The sequence below is a fragment of the Giraffa tippelskirchi genome, chromosome 12 (assembly GCF_054371585.1).
Source record: "Giraffa tippelskirchi isolate mGirTip1 chromosome 12, T2T-mGirTip1v1.2.pri, whole genome shotgun sequence".
Lineage (NCBI taxonomy): Eukaryota > Metazoa > Chordata > Mammalia > Artiodactyla > Giraffidae > Giraffa > Giraffa tippelskirchi.
This window is the reverse complement of record NC_137286.1, coordinates 138888546-138906261: the sequence shown is the minus strand read 5'-3', so window position 1 is coordinate 138906261 and position 17716 is coordinate 138888546. Positions and strand designations below refer to the sequence as shown.

At 50.7% G+C, this 17716-nt stretch overlaps 2 protein-coding genes across 8 annotated transcripts in view; one reads left to right on the top strand and one right to left on the bottom strand.

The window, feature by feature from the left end:
- STK24 (serine/threonine kinase 24) overlaps positions 1-4415 on the top strand; it is a 95550-nt gene extending 91135 nt beyond the window's left edge. For all 4 annotated transcript variants that reach the window (XM_081548937.1, XM_081548938.1, XM_081548935.1 and 1 more), the window contains one exon: positions 1448-4415. In XM_081548937.1, coding sequence (XP_081405063.1) covers positions 1448-1484 — 37 coding nt within the window. In that variant the 3' untranslated portion in view covers positions 1485-4415. The remainder of the gene's footprint in view (positions 1-1447) is intronic.
- Positions 4416-5239: 824 nt separating this feature from the next.
- Positions 5240-17716, bottom strand: part of FARP1 (FERM, ARH/RhoGEF and pleckstrin domain protein 1) — a 300983-nt gene continuing 288506 nt past the window's right edge. For all 4 annotated transcript variants that reach the window (XM_081548931.1, XM_081548929.1, XM_081548930.1 and 1 more), the window contains exons 20-27: positions 14104-14172; positions 13746-13835; positions 13011-13093; positions 12799-12911; positions 12212-12375; positions 8969-9076; positions 8440-8591; positions 5240-6724 (exon numbers count right to left, since the gene is read on the bottom strand). In XM_081548931.1, coding sequence (XP_081405057.1) covers positions 6643-6724; positions 8440-8591; positions 8969-9076; positions 12212-12375; positions 12799-12911; positions 13011-13093; positions 13746-13835; positions 14104-14172 — 861 coding nt within the window. In that variant the 3' untranslated portion in view covers positions 5240-6642. The remainder of the gene's footprint in view (positions 6725-8439; positions 8592-8968; positions 9077-12211; positions 12376-12798; positions 12912-13010; positions 13094-13745; positions 13836-14103; positions 14173-17716) is intronic.

The window sequence follows — 17716 nt, the reverse complement described above, 5'->3', positions numbered from 1 at the left end:
GATGCCATCCAACCATCTCATCCTCTGTCATCCCATTCTCCTCCCACCTTCAATCTTTCCCAGCATCACAATCTTTTCAAATGAGTCAGTTCTCATGGCCAAAGTATTGGAGTTTCAGCTTCAGCATCAGTCCTTCCAGTGAACACCCAGGACTGATCTCCTTTAGGATGGACTGGTTGGATCTCCTTGCAGTCCAAGGGATTCTCGAGTCCTCCAACACCACAGTTCAAAAGCATCAGTTCTTCAGTGCTCAGCTTTCTTTGCAGTCCAACTCTCAGATCCATACATGACTACTGGAAAAACCATAGCCTTGACTAGATGGACCTTTGTTGGCAAAGTAATGTCTCTGCTTTTTAATATGCTGTCTAGGTTGGTCCTAATTTTCCTTCCAAGGAGTAAGCATCTTTTAATTTCATGGCTGCAGTCACCATCTGCAGTGATTTCCTAATCGTTTGTTCCCTGGGCGAGCGTCACGTGTCCTAAATGCTCTTAAAAGAGGACGTATAATTTGGAATGTTTGCAGCGAGTCCCATTAAGCTCGTCCTCAGCCATCTCCTGTGGTTGGGTCAGCTCCAGTTTTGAGGTGGCTAAGGGAATCTTGGTCATGAAAGGGACTCTGACCCCCATCTGTGTTCCAAAGCGAGACCGTGTGCAGAATTCCTGGGGGAGAGGAGCTGTCCCACCATTGAGTCTAGCCACCACCACCACGATTGTTGGGGTGTTGCATTGCTTTCCATTGCCGCATACGAGCCGTGAACCTACCCAAGTTTTTGGATTGTAATCTTTGGTCTTTATGTAGAACAAATTGTGTAAAACCAGACATGTATAATTTTGTGTATACTTCTTAAGCCTGTATTTTTCATGTTGCTTAAATATTACTATGATTTGTAATCTGTTTCATTCAGCTCACTTTTACTTTTCCCTATTGTTGGACATCAGAATTGTTTCCTAATTATTGTAGTTACTGAACATCTAAGAGACAGTTTTAGGAAGCAGATGACTTGAACCAAGCCATCAATATTTTTGTGGCCAAAAAGGGTTTCTTACACTGATACTCAAATTGGCATGTACATGTGCCCTTGGGATCTTACTGTGTCATTGGATATTATCGATATTTCAGTTTTTAAAAATTGATTGTAAGTGAAGGTGTATCATTTACCGCTTTATTCGTATCTTTTTTTTTCTCTCCTGGTATGCTGAATACATTCTTTTAAATTATCTGTGAAGTTTTTAGTGTTGGAATTGTGATTTTCGTAGTTTTTATGAATTCTTCGTGTCATACTATAATAGCTCACTGAAGCCTTGTACCACTAATTTGTTACAACTTGGGGTTGTCTATGAACACTAGCACTTTGATCATTGCTTGAAGTTTTGCAAATTTTTTTTTTTTTTAATTTAGAGAAAATGACATTGACTTACTTCTATTTCTTGTTTTGTTTCTTCCCAGATATTCTCTAAGTGGTGGAGGAACTTCATCCCATTGAAATCCCTTTGGCATTTGGGGTTTTGTTTTTCCTTTTTTTTTTTCTTCTTCACCCTCTTCCTTTTCAAAACTCAACAAGAGCCTTTGCTGACTCCGCTGAAGAGGCGCACCATTGGGGGGCTGTTCCCGCAGCGGGGTCGCCTGTCCAGGGCCCCACAGCCCTTCCTTGCTGGCCTGGGGCCTGATGATGACTCTGGATGGGGTGGGGGAAGGCCAGCTCCTCCAAGCGATTATTTTATTATTCTCGTTTTTAATTTTAACCACAGTGCACATATCAAGGAAAGTGTCTTTGAAAACAAAAATAAACCCTGAAATGTATATCTGGGATTATGATAAGGCGATTGAAGAAATGAAACCTCAGGTATCCTGCTTTACGTTGATAAGCCGCCCCCCCCCGCCCCCCCTCCCCCCAGGAGATGGAGAAATCACTCTGGTGGATTAGTGTACAGACTTGTAAATAGCGTCATTTCTACAGAAACCCTTTAGGCGTGCATAGGAATCACTGTGTACACATCGGCCAAGTGCTTCTGTAGATACTGTCAGTGGAGTAAATATTTGACAGGCCATAACTTGAGTCTATTGCCTTGCCTTTATTACATGTAAATTTTGAATTATGTGACCAGTGATTTGGGTTTTATTTTGTATCTGCAGGGTTTGCCATTAATAATTAAATGCCCCTCTTTGGGAACACTCCCTCTGTTTGTACCTCAGCAAATGCAGATTTTTTCCTCCTGCGTGCCCTACAACCCCTTCGGTACACTTAGAAGTTGATTTTCTTGTTTTCATTGATGGTACTATTTCTTAGTGTTTTAAATGGAAACATATCGCGCCTCATGAAGCTTTAAATTATTATTTCAAGTTTCTCCCCAGTGAAGCGTCCTCGTCCCACTTTTGCTGGAGTCGCGCCTGGCCTGTGTCCCGCACCAGCCGGCCCGTCCTCCCTGTAGGGTTTTCTGTTGCATCTTGTAGTGAAACCTGCATATCATCTTTCAAAACCTCAACATGTCTGAATGCTTACATGAATAAATTTTATAACAGGATTTTTGCATACTCTCCTTGGAACGTGACTCTTTAAGCGGGGGCCGTGTCCCTGCCATGTGTGGTGTGAGTGAGAGTGGTGTGTGTGTGTGCGTGCGTGCGTGCATACACTGATGAGGCTCCAGGAAGAAGTGCCCACATTCAAGCTGTGGCAATGTCCAGGTCAGCTCCCTATGCAACTTTTAAACGGTCCTCTGAAGAGATGGGTGACTACTGCTGGTTGGTAAAATTGTTCCATCTTCTGAGTCGTTTGCTTTTTCCTTAAAGGAGCGGGTGTCCACCAGTTGGTCGGCCAGGTGTCTGTGCTTTTCTCGGCCCGTGGCAGGGGTCTCTGGGATGGGCAGTTGAGTTCTTGCCGTGATTCTTGACCGATCTGAGTTAACGTGTGACATTCTTGTATATTTGTTGATACGAATCATAGTCGACTCTTCCTGGGCTAGCAGTTCTTGAGGTGGAACCCAAGGCTTTTTGGAAGGAGGGAAGTTACTGGGTGAACTTGAGGACAGGTCAGTTGTCTGCAGGCCCAGTGGCCTGGAAGTCACCGGGGGAGGACACAGGCCTCAGTGCGAGACCTCTGAGGGGTGCTTCTTGTTCGTTCGGTAATGGAACGGAGCTAGTTTTTAAAACTCTAAAATTGTCGTGATTTTTTAAATTAAAAGATTCGGGTTAATTTCTTTAAGGGATACATTTTGGTTAGGAGACATAGAACCGCATTGCTAATCCTCCTTGTGCAGATATGTGAAACAGTTCAGAATTGAGAGAGTATTTCGTTTTGTGTTTTGGAGAGTGCTCCATATGAGGGGGCTGGCTGTTTCCCCACGTGAGGCATAAGCCACAGCTGAGTTTGGTCCTCGGCTGGAGAAAAGCATCAGAGGACGGAGCCGTGTTCCCCCAGGGGTGTGCCGCTCCGCTGATCTCAAGAGCCCCGTCACAGCAGCTTTCCGACCTCAAGTTCTTCAGACCCACATACGGACAGTGGTTTCGAGACTGGACGCTGATGTGAGTGAGGGTGATGCTGACGGGTGGACGGGGCTCGGCGAGCTGGTGCGACCCGTTAGCAGTCACTGGGGAGCAACAATGCGCATCTCCCAGGTCAAGTGGCCAACTGCTCTGGGGTTGGGTTGGAAATGTCTTCTGTTGATGGGCTTCTCGGAGTGGGGGGAAGGCGTGCTTTGACCGGCTTTGGAAAGTGGGTCCCCTTCCTCTGTGAGTTCTCCTGCTTGCTTTCTGTAGACAGAGCATCTTGCTGAGTCAAGGGGGGCTAGTGCTGGCCCCTGTCAGGTCCTTTGTTAAAAGACCAGGCACCAGAGCTCCAGCAGGACCCCCTTGGGCCTGTAAACGGCAGGTCGTGTTGAGTCAGACCTGGAGCTCAGCAGTCAAGGTGCATTCAGCACCACACTGGAGCCTCTGGCTAGTGAGCCCCAGCGGCCAGCGGCCTGTCTGCCCACACTGCGAAGGCAGGGCACCCACATGGAAGCACAGCCGGCCTTTTGGAAGTGGAGGCGGAGGGCCGACCGTGACTGGTTGTTTACATTTTCCAAAGTTGTGTCTCCGCACGGGCTGCACCACTGTGGTCTGGGGGCTTTGACACCGTAACAGTCTTGGGGTTGTCTCGCTGTAACCAAGTGCTACCCACCTTCCCAATCTGACGGTTTTGTTCTCTGATGGGTCTTTTGAAGCGTTTCGTTGGGTTCTTTACGCGGCATTTTGTACTTTCCTTTTGGCAAAAGATGCGGTCTATTTATAAGCATTTTTATATTTTTCCTTCCTTAAAAAGACATGGCTTCTGTATTTCTGCTAGAAAATAATGGCAATAACTGGGGAGTTAACACTGCAAGGCGTGTTAAGCACAGGGTCTGTATCATGCGAGGGTCAATAAAGTTCGCAGAAACAAGTTGTTTTTGGAATTGTCTTGTGTGCGGAGGGAATAGATGATGTTTGTGTTGTGGTCCCCTGCATCCCCCCAACCCCAGCTTTACATGTATGAGGCGGTGGGGGCTTTGGGAGACAAGTGATGAGGGTGGAGCCCTCAGGACTGAGGTCAGCTCCACAGCGATCCGTCACCCCTTCCACCACCTGGGGAGTCGGCCTCTGTGAGCCAGGAAGCCGGCCCCCACCAGGCACCCAGTCTGCGAGGACCTTGACCTTGGACTTCAGCCTCCAAACCGTAAGACAGATACTTGGTTTTCCTGCTTGCTTGTTTTTTAAGAAATGTGTTTTATATGCCACCCTGTCGATAGTATGTTTGTTAACAGCAGCCTGAACGGGCTGAGGTGGAGGGTGTCCCTGAAACCTCACGTTTCCAGCAGCTTGGGGGTGGTCTGAATCGCCCCCGTGATCTGGACTTGGGTTCTCTTTGACGTCGCAGAGGGACACAGGTAAGCGTGAACAGAAGACTGAACCAGGAGATGACTTCTCCCCAAGCCTCGCAGAGGGGTGTGACCAGGGAGGCTTCTGGAGATGCTCGCTGACTCTGCCATTGCAGCTGCTCAGGGACTGGGCTCAAATGGGCGCCGGTTCCCCAATCTCGCCCCTCAGCCTTCCAGAGCCTCTGACCGTCAGGTCTCTTGGAGATGTTCTGCTTTCCAAGTTTGGAGATGCAGATGAAAGTTATAAGATTCCAAGTTTTTTCCTAATACACTGTCTTCCCCCCTTCCTACCCCCTCCCCGTGACCAGCCACCTCCCTGACCCAGTTAAAAGACACGAGACAAGGGTGGTTGTTTTGCCTTAAAACTTGAGTGTGCTGGATTGTGGCGTGAGGTATTTTTTTTTATTCCCTTTTGTTAGTACTTAAAACCATCTGTACAGATTGTAAGGCAAGTGATTCACACATCTCGAGTTCCTCATCCATTTGTGTGTTTCCACGTACGCTGGTCACAGCCCCCCCAGTCGGGCTCGTCCTGTCGGTGTGAACCGTGGGTGGATGGACCGCCCGCCCCCCACAGGGGCTCAACAGGATCAAGGGAATAGCGGCCACCCAATTCCCCACGGAGATAGGCAAACGGATTTTGACTGGCGGCCCCAGCGGTCACTGGAACCCTGTTCCCTGTGTCATCCGACTATCAAGGATGTGCAATGTCACATGTCCATCATACCCCAGGCCTGGGGGGTGGTGAGTATAAAAAGGAGGAAAGAATGGTTTGTGAAGACAGGCACGATATATATATATATATACTACTATCGAGTGTGCAGTTCCAAACCACAGTTGCAGGAGGATACAGGTATGATTGTGGGGCAGTATGCACCGTTGACTCGGAGCCCCCACACCCACAGGAAGCGCAGACACGCCCTACAGCGGAACACAGCACAGATGGCCCTGGCCACCGACATACACGTTCTCATGCTTGTGAAACAGCAAAACACCACAGCTTACTACCCTCCCATCGACACAGCACTCGGTACACTTGACAGTCCAGAGAGCTTCTCTTAACAGAAAACAACCCGCCACACCACATGAGTAGCCATCACTTCAACAATTTGGTCAACCTACGCCAAGAAGTAGGTCTGGGAACCGGTGGGATACAAGGATGTTGCAAATTGCTCATTTTATCAAAGAAGTAAAATCGTACTAATTTCCTATCATTATAAAAGTAGAAAGATTGGGGTGGGGGGAAACCCAAATCTGAAAATGATCTCATTTGCTTAAGACTGTGCCACGTGTATTGCAAACACTGGAAAATCCATTTTGTAAAATGCAGCAGCCTAGAAATAAAAACCCCCCGAGTTTAAGAAGAAAAAAGCACTCGCCCTGTCTCTTGGTTGAACGGATGTGTTGGTGCTGCTTTAAGGTGCAGCTGTGGAGGAAGAAACTGTCATTTGGCACTATCTCCATGACACTGCTTTATACTGGCCCGAGCTGGAGAGAACCCACCAAGGGGACGATGGCCAGAACGCCGCCCGCACCGGAGAGGGGGCTGCAGCCCCCTGCAGATGCAAGATTAGCAGCTGAAAAGACAAGGTTGAAAAATGGTCCTGTGGGGACAGGTGAGAGTTGCTGCAAAACCACGTTTTTTTTTTTTCCCAGACAGGTGTTAATTTTACTAGGCTTCATTAATACAGGAGAGAAAACGCCTTCCGAGAGTCAGCACGGCTGAAGCAATCCACATGTGTGTCCCCATCATCAATACACGTGAGATTCCTTGTGACTCAGGGTGTGGGCACGTGAGGCCGAGCTGGTGGCACTTCGGATCACCTCCATCCATCTAGGATAAGAAAGAGAAATAACTGTCAGGGCCTGCTTTTTATAAACCATGGCTCTGAAAGGTGCTTGCTTTATTTGTAGATAGCTCCTGACCCTTGGCAGTTGTTACAAAGCCACACAGTCTGACCTAACACTGCCTGCTGGACAATCTATTTTAGCAGAAGAGATCGTAAATGAACTCCTAGCTCCCAGGTAAATCAAGGGGGGGGGGGCGGACGGGGACTAAAGGTTCCTCCTGGTATTCCTGAGGAACCCACCTTGAGAACCACTGACCTGGGCACGCTCACCCTGCAGAAGTGCCCAAGGTGGGGCTGCAGTGCCCACTCCTAATCATCCTCAGGACAATGGGTGGGGCCCCATCCTGCTTATTGGTAATTCCATTTTATACATTCAAGTATTTGCAGTATAACCAGTGGGTAGAGGTGGGGCTGCTGCTAAGCATATCCACCCCCCCGCCCGACCCCCAACAAACAACAAAGCCTCCTCTGGTCTGAAACATCAGTAGTGCCCAATGGAGAAAACTCGGGGCGGTGGGCCCAGCTTGCTGCCTTTGTGGAGCTTAGAGGGCTTAAGAAAAAGAAAGTGAAGTCACTTAGCCGTGTCCGACTCTGTGACTCCATGGACTGTGGCCTGCCAGGCTCCTCCAAAATCCATGGAATTTTCCAGGCAAGAGTACTGGAGTGGGTTGCCATTCCCTTCTCCAGGGGATCTTCCCCACCCAGGGATCGAACCCGGGTCTCTGCACTGCAGGCAGATACTTTACCATCTGAGCCACCAAGGAAGACAGCCTAATCCCAGGCTCCTACCACTGCCAGGCTACACCATAGCAGTGACAGCATCTCAATTTTCCAACCTGGAACACATTTGAGGACTGCTAACCCCCCAGGCTCACTTTTTAAGCAGTGTCGCTCAGGGACCACTGCTCTGGGATGTCTCAGGCACCTTCAACCTGGTTTTAAACCTCTGTGCTCTGCAGCAAGCGAACTTTACCAGGGCTTGTGCGTGGATTATAACTGGCGCAATGGTCAGAAACTCGTGGGATCATGATGACAGCAGTGGGACCAGGAGAGAAATTTCCCCCTAATAGGGGTGGTTTGGCACTGACGACTGCTTTCATAGTCTGCCGCATGATGTTAAGACCCAGAAGATTCAGAACTGAACTTATACTTGAATGTGGGCAAATGAGCTAGCCTGGCTCCTTCTGTTCTCTCTCTTCACTAAAGGAAGACCACAGCCCCTGGTTCTCTATACCATAGAGCCAGTCTCATTGATCAGGTAGCTCTCAAAGGCGCTGGGATTATTTTTTTTCCTTCCTCGTGTTGTCTTTTGACCTGAATCTTAGCCTTTGGGCCACAGGACTAAGCTACTGCAGCCATCAACTGAAAAAACACAAGTTCAAGATCAAAAAGTATGCCATGCATAGTGTGTGAACTAGCGTCCAGGTTAAGAGCTGATATTTCCAGGGAGAGTCACGCTTCCATTATCCCAGGAAAACAGGTGGTTCCTCGCGTTGGGCAGAGGGAACCCAGATCTTATGAGATACTTTCATTTTAAGCAAGTGGCAGGGTTAGAACGACAAGCCCATTCTGGAAGGAAGCAGGCGTCCAGGCTGCAGGGAGCTGCTGCTAGGATGGCCTTACCGCTTATTCGCTTGGGAGACAGCCCACAGCTCAGAAGAAGAGTGTCCTTTCTCTGCAGGTGCCTGGGAACACTTACCTTTCAAACGTGTATTCGCTTTCGGCCCTGAAGTAGTACACATGGGACTTGAAATGCAGCTTGAACACGTAGTCTTTGTGGATGTCCTCAGACTCCGAGGGGATGGTGAGCGAGTAGCCAAGCAGAGGCAGGCTGGCGAGGGGGTGATTGTCCTGGAAAGAGGGCAGGGGGGGGGTAGGGCGCTCTGGAGAGGCGACCGCAGGCGTGGAGCCTGCCCGCAGCCTCTCACCCCACCGCGGTCAGTCTTGGCTGAGAGGTCCTGGCCTGGATGGGTTAGCTGGACACCAGCGTGTCGGCCACCTGTTAAAGCTATCCCTCCTCCGTTGTGGGTTAACGTCAGCCTCCACTTGGACCTGAGGCGTCTCTGATGGCTGTGCCCTTCCTTGCATGGCCTGTGGCAGCCACCCCCTGACACCTGGCTGGGGGGCTCAAGGGTCAAGTTCTTCATCCTTCTAGAGGAAAGCGGCCTGTCCCCTAAGAACAGAGGGTGCTGGGAGAGGGTCCTTCAGCGTCCACCCCGGCCACCTACCTGGTGCGATTTGTAGAAGAAGAGGCAGAAGTTCGTGAAGACCACCCACAGCTTCTGCCACCCGTTGCTGTTTTTGAATTTCCTCAGCAGGTTCCCAGACAGCTGATTCTGCAAGACAGGGAGGCCTGGAAGGAGTACCGGTGGGGGCGCCCCTGCTCTGGGTCCACGGGCGGGGCCGTGATCCCGTGAATGGGCTTCCAGAGGACAACTTAACGAAAACGACCTTTCTCCCTGGTAGGGGGAGAAACCCTTGGCAGAGTGACTACGTGAACCTGGTTTAACTTTGCTGTCTCTGGTTGAATGCTGTCCTCCGATAATATCTTGAAGCCCTAACTCCCCCACCTCTGGGACCTTACAGGGAAACAGGGTCATCAGATGTAGGATGAGGAGGAAACCACCCTGGAGCTAAAGGTGGGCCCGTATCCACCACGGCTGATGTCCTCATGAGGAGGCGAGGACGTGCCTGTGTGGACCGAGACTGACTCAAGTGATGTGTCTACAACCCAAAACACACCAAGGCCGACCCTCAACCACAGAAGCCGAGGAGGCAAGAAAGCTTTCTGCCACACAGGCTTCAAAGGGAGCCTGCACCCCTAGCCACACTGATGTCTGGACTTCTGACCTCCAGGACAAACCTGTTGGTGGTGCTTGTTATGTCATCTCTCAGAGAGGACCACCCCCCTCCATTCTAAGCTCTCGGGAGCCCCACGCCCGCGCTCCTGGCCGCCACCTGGTGGCCATGGCTGGAACATGGGTCTCAGCCTGCACAGCACTGGTGGAACCCACATCACTGCACTCCCAGGCGAGTCCTCCCTCCAAAGCCCCCGAGTCACCTCTCAGAGGACCCTGAGAAGGTGCCTCCACGACTCTGACGAGCCAGCAACTCCTCACCAGGAAGACTCAACGAAAAGAGAAGCGGATGGTGACGATCACATAGCCTTGTCATCACTGCCACTAAATCAATCACTTCAGAATGGTGAAATGGGCAAACTCTCCACAATAAAAAATATATATATACAATTATACCTGTCTACTGTACTCTCTTCCTTTGGGACTTTTCTGTACTTACTCAAACAGGCACTCTTAATTAAGGCCCCTATGAGAAGAGTTTAAATGGCTCTGATGACAGGTTTCCCACAGTCTGATGGGGAAACAGGGTATTAGGCCAAGAGAAGGAAGGAAGCAGAGCTGTCGCCCGTGGCCAGGGGCACCGCAGACAGTGTGCCATCACCCCTTCTGGCTGCCGCTCGCCCGCTGGTGAGAGGCAGGAGAGAAGGGGCAATGCTCCGAGTTTCAGCAGGTGAGGGTGGCAGCCAAGTGGTGCTTTGATGCTTCTGCAACAGTGTTAAGATCCCACACCAGCCTCACTGTGGAGGAAGGAGATTAGCACATTTTCCTTTCCTTGTGCTTATTTTTTTTATACTGAATCCAATAACTTCCTCCAGACAGAGTCCAAAAAAACCTTTCTCTTGGCTGCAGTTGTCTTTGGAGCTGCCACCTTAAAACCACACTAGTCCAGGGCTCACTCTCGTGGGCTGCAGCCCTCAGCAGATTTTTCCTTCAAGGATCACAGCAAGTATTTGGATCTCTATAGTAACCATTCAGAAATGGAAAAGCCCATTCTTCGCTGACAGCCTAGAACCAGGCAGGAGGCGGGCAGGGTCTGGGCTGCGGTCACCACGTGCTGACCGGCTCCGTCACTCAGCCGACCCCGCATACGCAGGGCTGCACAAGGCTGACTGTCACCCAGAGGGCTGTGTGCCTCCTGGGATTAAAGAGGCAGTTTCATAACCAAATTCTCTACTTCTCTACGGCCCTGACTACACGTAAAGGTGAGCATAAAGTGAGGCGAAGAGGATTTCTCACACACAGCACGGCCCTTCCCCCTGGCCTCGCCTGGACAGCAGATCTGATCAGGTATCTCTCAGTATCAGAGGATCACTGGTTCTTCCCTGCTCCCTCCTTGCTGGAAACATCCCTGTTCCCTGGAGGAAATCTCTGGTTGGCAAGGTCTGCCAACAGATGCAGTGGAAGGGAGGGAGGAGGATGGGTATTTTCTTGGGAAGAGAGAGCCCCCCCTGGGGGTGGGGGTGGGTGGTTCACCAACAGCCCAGCCCATCCAAAGGCCAGGCACAGTGGGATGGCGGGCACTGAGTCCCCTGGGGATGTTTTGAGAAGGAAGCACGGGTTTTAAAACATGATCCATGGCAGGGAAACTCAATAAAAGCACTAGCCTGAAACTGTGACAGTCATTGCCAGAGATTCATCTCAGACAACCCTATCCATCAAGACAGTCGGCTTCCCTGGTGGCTCAGACAGTAAAGAATCCGTCTGCAATGCGGCAGATCCCTGGGTTGGGAGAATCCCCTGGAGGAGGGCATGGCAACCCACTCCCAGTATTCTTGCCTGGAGAATCACCATGTACAGAGGAGCCTGGCAGGCTGCTGTCCACGGGGTTGCAAAGAGTCGGACATGACTGAGCAACTAAGCACGTCCATCAAGAAACCTTAGGCACAGTCCCAGTACTGTTGATTCAAAAAGGAAATGAACTGTTCTTGGCTCATCATCTCTTATGTGACATCTTTTGAACCAGGCATACCTGGGGATCCAGAACTTGTCAGGTTTTAGAAAGATCACCCAGTGCCTCTCCTCCCTAGCACCCCAGGCAGTGGGGTCTAGGGCCACAGCAGAATCGAACTCATTCTTCAGTAAAACAGAGGCACCCACAAAACCAGTAAACAGCCTCCTGCTGCCAATGGGGTATGCTGGTAACTTAGAGGTTTTAGAACTTCCTGGGCTTGGCGTTTTCGCAAAGGTTACGGATTATGAATCTGGACTGGGGGAGTGCTTTTAGAATGGGGTTTGGCGTGTTCTGGAAGGTTCCTGGCCCCAGACACGCCAGAGAGTGGGCTTCTCATAGGTTCTCCCGTGAACGACACCTGCAGAGGCCCTGGCTGGCCCCAGCTTTCCAACCACACCGCCTCCCTGCACCCAATTCAGGGGTGGCGGGGGGGCTCCAGGGTACCGCCAGCACAGGGCTTGGGTGGCCCAGCCCAAACTTCCCAGCGCCGACACATGAAAAAACTGCATAGACCGTCTGCCCTACGACTGACTCCACGAGAGAAGAGGTCCGGGAGAGCAAGAGAAAACCACCAGCGTGCAGACAGGCCGCCGGTCCTGCAGCCTTCCGGGGTACAGCTGCGCACGCACAGAAGGCCGCGCCTGGCCCTGCCCCGGCCCTACCTCCACGGCCACGCTGAAGTCCACCATGGACACGCTGGTGTTGCGGTGCCAGCATACGTGCACCATAGTGTTGCCGCGGTGCGGGGCCTGGCGCTCCAGCGAGGTGCGTGAGGCGCTGAGGTCGTCCTCCGACTCCTGGTCGCCTGCCGCCTCCTCCGGGGACTCTGCCGGGGGGAGGCGAGAGAGGAGCTTCCATCTCTGCCCTCCAAGAAGCGCAGGACGGCCTTTCCCCACTGGCTCCTGGGGGGGCCTAAGGCACCCCCTGGGCAGGAAGTCACATTATAGCAGTGAGGGCTTGGGCTTGGCCAAGGGGCGTCCCACCAGCCCCTCCCGGGAGCCCCTCAGCATTTTCTCCACCCCCCAGGCACTGACAAGCAGCAGGGCTGGCTCAGAAACAGGGATTTCTCTGCTCATTCATACTGCTCAGTTCCTGGATGTTGAGCTTAAAACACAAACGTAGACCATGGACGTGAGGCGCCCTGGTAAGGCGATATTCAGTGCTAGGATGCCTTCCAAGTGCTAGAGCGGTCCCTCTGCATCCTGGCTAATCCCTCTGGGGACCCCGGACCTGTGTGCCCCATACTTACTGTTGTCTGGGGGGCTGCTGGCCAGGAACTCGGGGGCGGGGCCGCTGCTTTTCTCAGCCAAGTCGATGGCCATCTGTATGTCCTCCACCCACTTGTCCATCTCCAGCCGAGAACTGGAGAAGAGATGGACGTCAGGTTTTTTTCAGGCCACGGGGAGATGGGGGCGGGGGGAAAGAGGGTACCCAGGTCAAAGGTCAGGCTCCCCGAATTACCTGGCGGCCACCACGATGGACTGGCGCTGGCCCCGCAGGGTCAGGCAGTGGGGGACGCCCCACTCCTCTTCACTTTCCTCGATCTGTAGGGCGAGTGTGGTCATAAGTTACAGCCAAGCAGGGGGCGGGCCACAGTCAGTGCGTTTTCCAAGATACACTGAACTGGCTACAGCCCCAAGGGAGCAAGTCAAAAAAACCCCAATAGGGAGGGTAAATGAAAGGTGAAAATGCACTGTCTTTTTTTCAGCAGAGTCATAGACTTCCCTCTCCCTGACCACCAAGGAGCATTCAGGGGATAAGCCAGGGAAAGAATCCTATGGACACTGGCTCCTTGTTTGCCTCGCCCACCAAGGCTCATGGAATGTGGACACCCGTCTACAGGACATTTCGGGGAGAAAGATGGTTTCCTGGTCTTTACTCCCCGTGCAGTGAGGACACAGCCTCTCAGGGTCTGGGGCAGGCACCAGGCAGTAAGAAGCACGTCCACACCACGTGGCCGCAGCAGCTTGCCTCTGCACCCGACTCCAGAAGGAACGTGCTGTGCATCCCACCTGCAGAAGGAGTGCTGTCCCAGGGCCCGTCCAGGGCAGCCCTAGCAAAGCCCAGGTGTTTTCACAGAGCTCCTGACGCTCTCACTTCCTCATCAAGTCCCTCCCTCCCTCCCTTCCTCGTGCAGTCACTGGCTCCTAGCCCAGAGGACCAGGTCCCCAGCCCTGGCCCCAGGCGCATACTCACGGTCATGCCGTAGAGCGGGAGCTGCCCGTGGACTTTAAATTGATTTGAGGCTGTCAGCCCCCGGCTCGTGTACAGCAAGACGTCGTTGAACTAGAGGAACAAGGACAAGAGCGGCTGAGACAAACGGGCCCCATGTGAAACCAACAAGGGCAGAAACGACTGATACATTTTCAGAACGCTGCATGAAAATCCATGGATCTCAACATCTCCAGTCTGAGCAGCTCTGACTGCTCTTCCTGCCTCCCACGTATGCCCGCTCTGGGGTGGCCGACGCCCAGCCCCGTGCCCCTTGCTGGTTCCACGGGCCCACGTGTCACTGATCGTGGTGAGGAGGGACAGCTCGGCTCTCACCACTTACCAGGAAGAACATGCGCTGCTGGAGCCCCTTCCCGGAGAGCTTGCTGAGGCTGCCCAGGCGGATGAATTCCTGCAGAGAAAACACACCCACGAGTTGGCTCGAAGCCTGCAAACCCGCGTTGGCGCAGATTCAACAGCCACGTGAGATGCTTCCACTCACCGCGGTCCCTTTCATGCTAAAAATCGTAGTGATCACAGCTCCTGTTTACTGAATGCCCAGCTGTGCTGGGCATTTACTGAATGCCTCTCAGTGCCTTGCCTTCCCAGCAACCTGCAAGGCCGAGGCTAACTTCGGCTTCAATACCAGACGGGAAGCCAGCGGTCAGAGGTCTATGGACAGCTTCATACTGGGACCTGTCACTGTGCACTTCGCCCCCAGGCCCTGCGGGCTTCCGCTGCGAGGAGGTGACCAAGGACTGGGAGGGATACAACGGGGCAACGGGACCAAGGACGAGAGATACGCCAGAGGTGAGAACTATGAATAGAGAGATCTTCTTCACCACTTAAACACTGGTTATCAAAAACTAGTAACTGTGTTCTAGAATTAAAGAGCCTCAAGTAAGGAAGAACAAAGATTCTGCAAGCTGCAACTAAGACCTGGCTCGGCTAAATAAATCAGTAAAAAATAAAAAAATATTAAAAATAAAACACCCCTCCCCCCCAAACCCCTATGAAATAGAAAAAGAAAAGGCCCCTAATATCCTTAAGCTCAATCGGCTTCCTTCTGGAACGAAATTCACGATGTGCAGGCCTCTGAGTTTTAACCAAATGAACCCGCACTGCGCTTCTGGAAGGACTCTCTGGGCACACAATGCCTAGGACAGAAAACATACCCCAGGGCCTGGCTCAGGCCAGACTGTGCTGGGGTCTTTTGCCTTGAAAGAAATCCTGTTTCCAGGACACGACACCCCCATCTCAGCCTGACCCCAGCAAGAGGGCAGCAGGATTATGCCTGGAAGCTGTGTTAGGAATTAGACTGCAGGGAGCGTGAACATCAGCTGTAAACCTCAATTTTTCAAATTCCACGTGTAGACCAACCTACTGGAGCCGTCTTTCCACTCATCAGGTTATTTCAATAATTTTAAAAAGATAATCAATTAGCCTCAGTGTGTGGAGCAGCCCACCTTAGAACTTGGCCCTCTGAGGGCCTCGGATCCCTCTTTCCCATTTCCGTCAGGGCTGACCTGAAACACCGAGGGGCCACGAAGATGGCTGATTCACAAAAGAACATACAGGCAAGGTGGGTCCTGCAGTGTGTACCCAGCACCCCAGTTCTGACTTCAGCTTCATCAATAATGATTTATTAGCACATGGTGTGTGCCTGACATGTGCTGGCTGCTTATATTAGGTCCGTACGCAAGCCTGTAAATTCATCCTCATTTTTCAGATAACGATACTGAGGAGCAAAATGATTAAGGAACTTGCCCACACCTGGTCAGTGGGTGAATAGAGTCCACATCTGGTGAAATAATTCTGTGCCTTGTACAATGCTGTAGTGTGAAAGTGAACGTGAAAGTCGCTCAGTCATGTGCAACTCTTTGCGACCCCATGAACCATACAGTCCATGGAATTCTCCAGGCCAGAGTACTGGAGTGGGTAGCCTTTCCCTTCTTCAGGGGATCTTCCCAACCCAGGGATCAAACCCAGGTCTCCCGCACTGTGGGCGGATTCTTTACCAGCTGAGCCCCCTGGGAAGCCCTCTGGGTACTCAGTTACATTATACTAAGTGTACACATAGTCTCTTCAAATGAATGTAGGCGGGAGAAGAGGAAGGTAACATATTTACTATGTTAGTTTTGCAGATTAAATCTCATTTGATCCATATAACCTTCTTGGACCTTTGCATAGGAATCAAATGTTTTTCTATCATAAGCATGATCCTATGTTAGTTTTAGAAATCAATCCAACTGTTGGGTTTGTTGCCAATTACCTGTGTCCAGTATTTCTGGGTTACCTTGAATTTCTGCACTCCAAGGTTCTAATTGGCCCTGAAGAAATTTACTTTAAAGGGAAAATGATAAGTCATGTCCAGTCAGTCACAATTGATATTCCTCTCAGCTGGCCAATTAATAATACCTGCTCTGACCCTGGCAGTAGATTTAAATGTTCTTTTGGGGTCACTCAGACTCAATCAGAGTGATGAGCTATGTCTCAATCAAAAACTTAACCTCTCGTCTCCAAACGGAAAACTCCCACAACTGTGGGCTGGATCCATATGATTAACACCAGGCTGTGGTCATTTGGAGAAAGAAATGGCAACCCACCCCAGTATTCTTGCCTGGAGAATCCCATGGATAGAGGAGCCTGGCAGGCTACAGTCCATAGGGTCACAGAGTCGGACTGAGTGACTAATACACACACAGCCTATGACAGAGAAAGTATGGTCCCCATGTTACAGAATGAAAGGAATATTCCAGTAGGTGAGACAGTCCAGTCTGGTGGAGCCAGAAACTGAACCCAGGGCCACCTACTCCATTCCACTGCTCTTTTCAAAGCACCGTGGAAACTGTTTCTCAAAATAAGAAGTTCCTTACAGATGCTGTGTTTGCCGTGTAGCATATAATATGTTAAATATTTTATAACATCCGAAGTTAAGAGAAAATCATATTGATTCCATAAGGTTTTAAAGGCTTCTGCATGGATGGGTAAACATGGGTTGTTATGTGCTGAGTCCTGGCAGAAATGTCTCACCAGTAGAGCTGAAGTAAAGTCCCAGCTTTAATTTCCAGCCAACAATTACCACATAACTCTTCTGACAATGTTTTATAGCTGATACTCTGCTCAGCTTTGTAATTAGGCTTCCCAACAGAAAGACCCAATACCCAAAAAGATGAAGGATATTTTTCTGAAGTTTAAGACAGGTATATGACAGATCAAAGAAGCTAAAATAAAACGCCTTTCTGAACCTGCGTCAGGTGTAGTTTGAGACAGGAGAGCTGGTAGAGAAAGTTCCCATATAGAGATTTGGTGAGATGGAGCAACTATTTTTAATTCCTGGTCAATGACTGTTTCCTAGGAAGAGAGGTGGAAAAAGGCAAGCTACCCTGTATGTTTAAAATGCCCACTGGCCTGGAGGAAGCATGCTTGATATTGAGGTCCTTTACTGTGAATGTCACGTGCATAGAGAAAGTGGAAGTGTTAAGTCACTCAGTTGTGTCCGACTCCTTGTGACTCCAAGAATACTGGAGTGGCTTATCATTCCCTTCTCCAGAGGATCAAACCTGGGTCGCCTGCACTGCAAGCGGATTCTTTACTGTCTGAGCCACCAGGGAAGCCCCATGGGGAAGTAAAGGTTAAATAGCATAAGTGAAATGTGTATCTCTCCCAGAACTGTGTTCTGGCTACAGTTTTAATTTCTAACTTTCCCACTTACATGGCAGTTTATAGCACACTTTCGTACACTAACTTCTTCTCTGCTTTCTATTGCCCCTTCACCCAATTATTTTTTTGGGGGGCCACACCACAAGGCATGTGGGATTCCTCCCCAACCAGGGATCAAGCCTGTGCCTCCTGCAGTGAAGCATGGGGTCTGAACTAACCCCTGGACCACCAGGGAAATACTTGACCCAATTCTTTAAAAAATATTTTTCCTTTTCTTCCATCTTCATTTACCT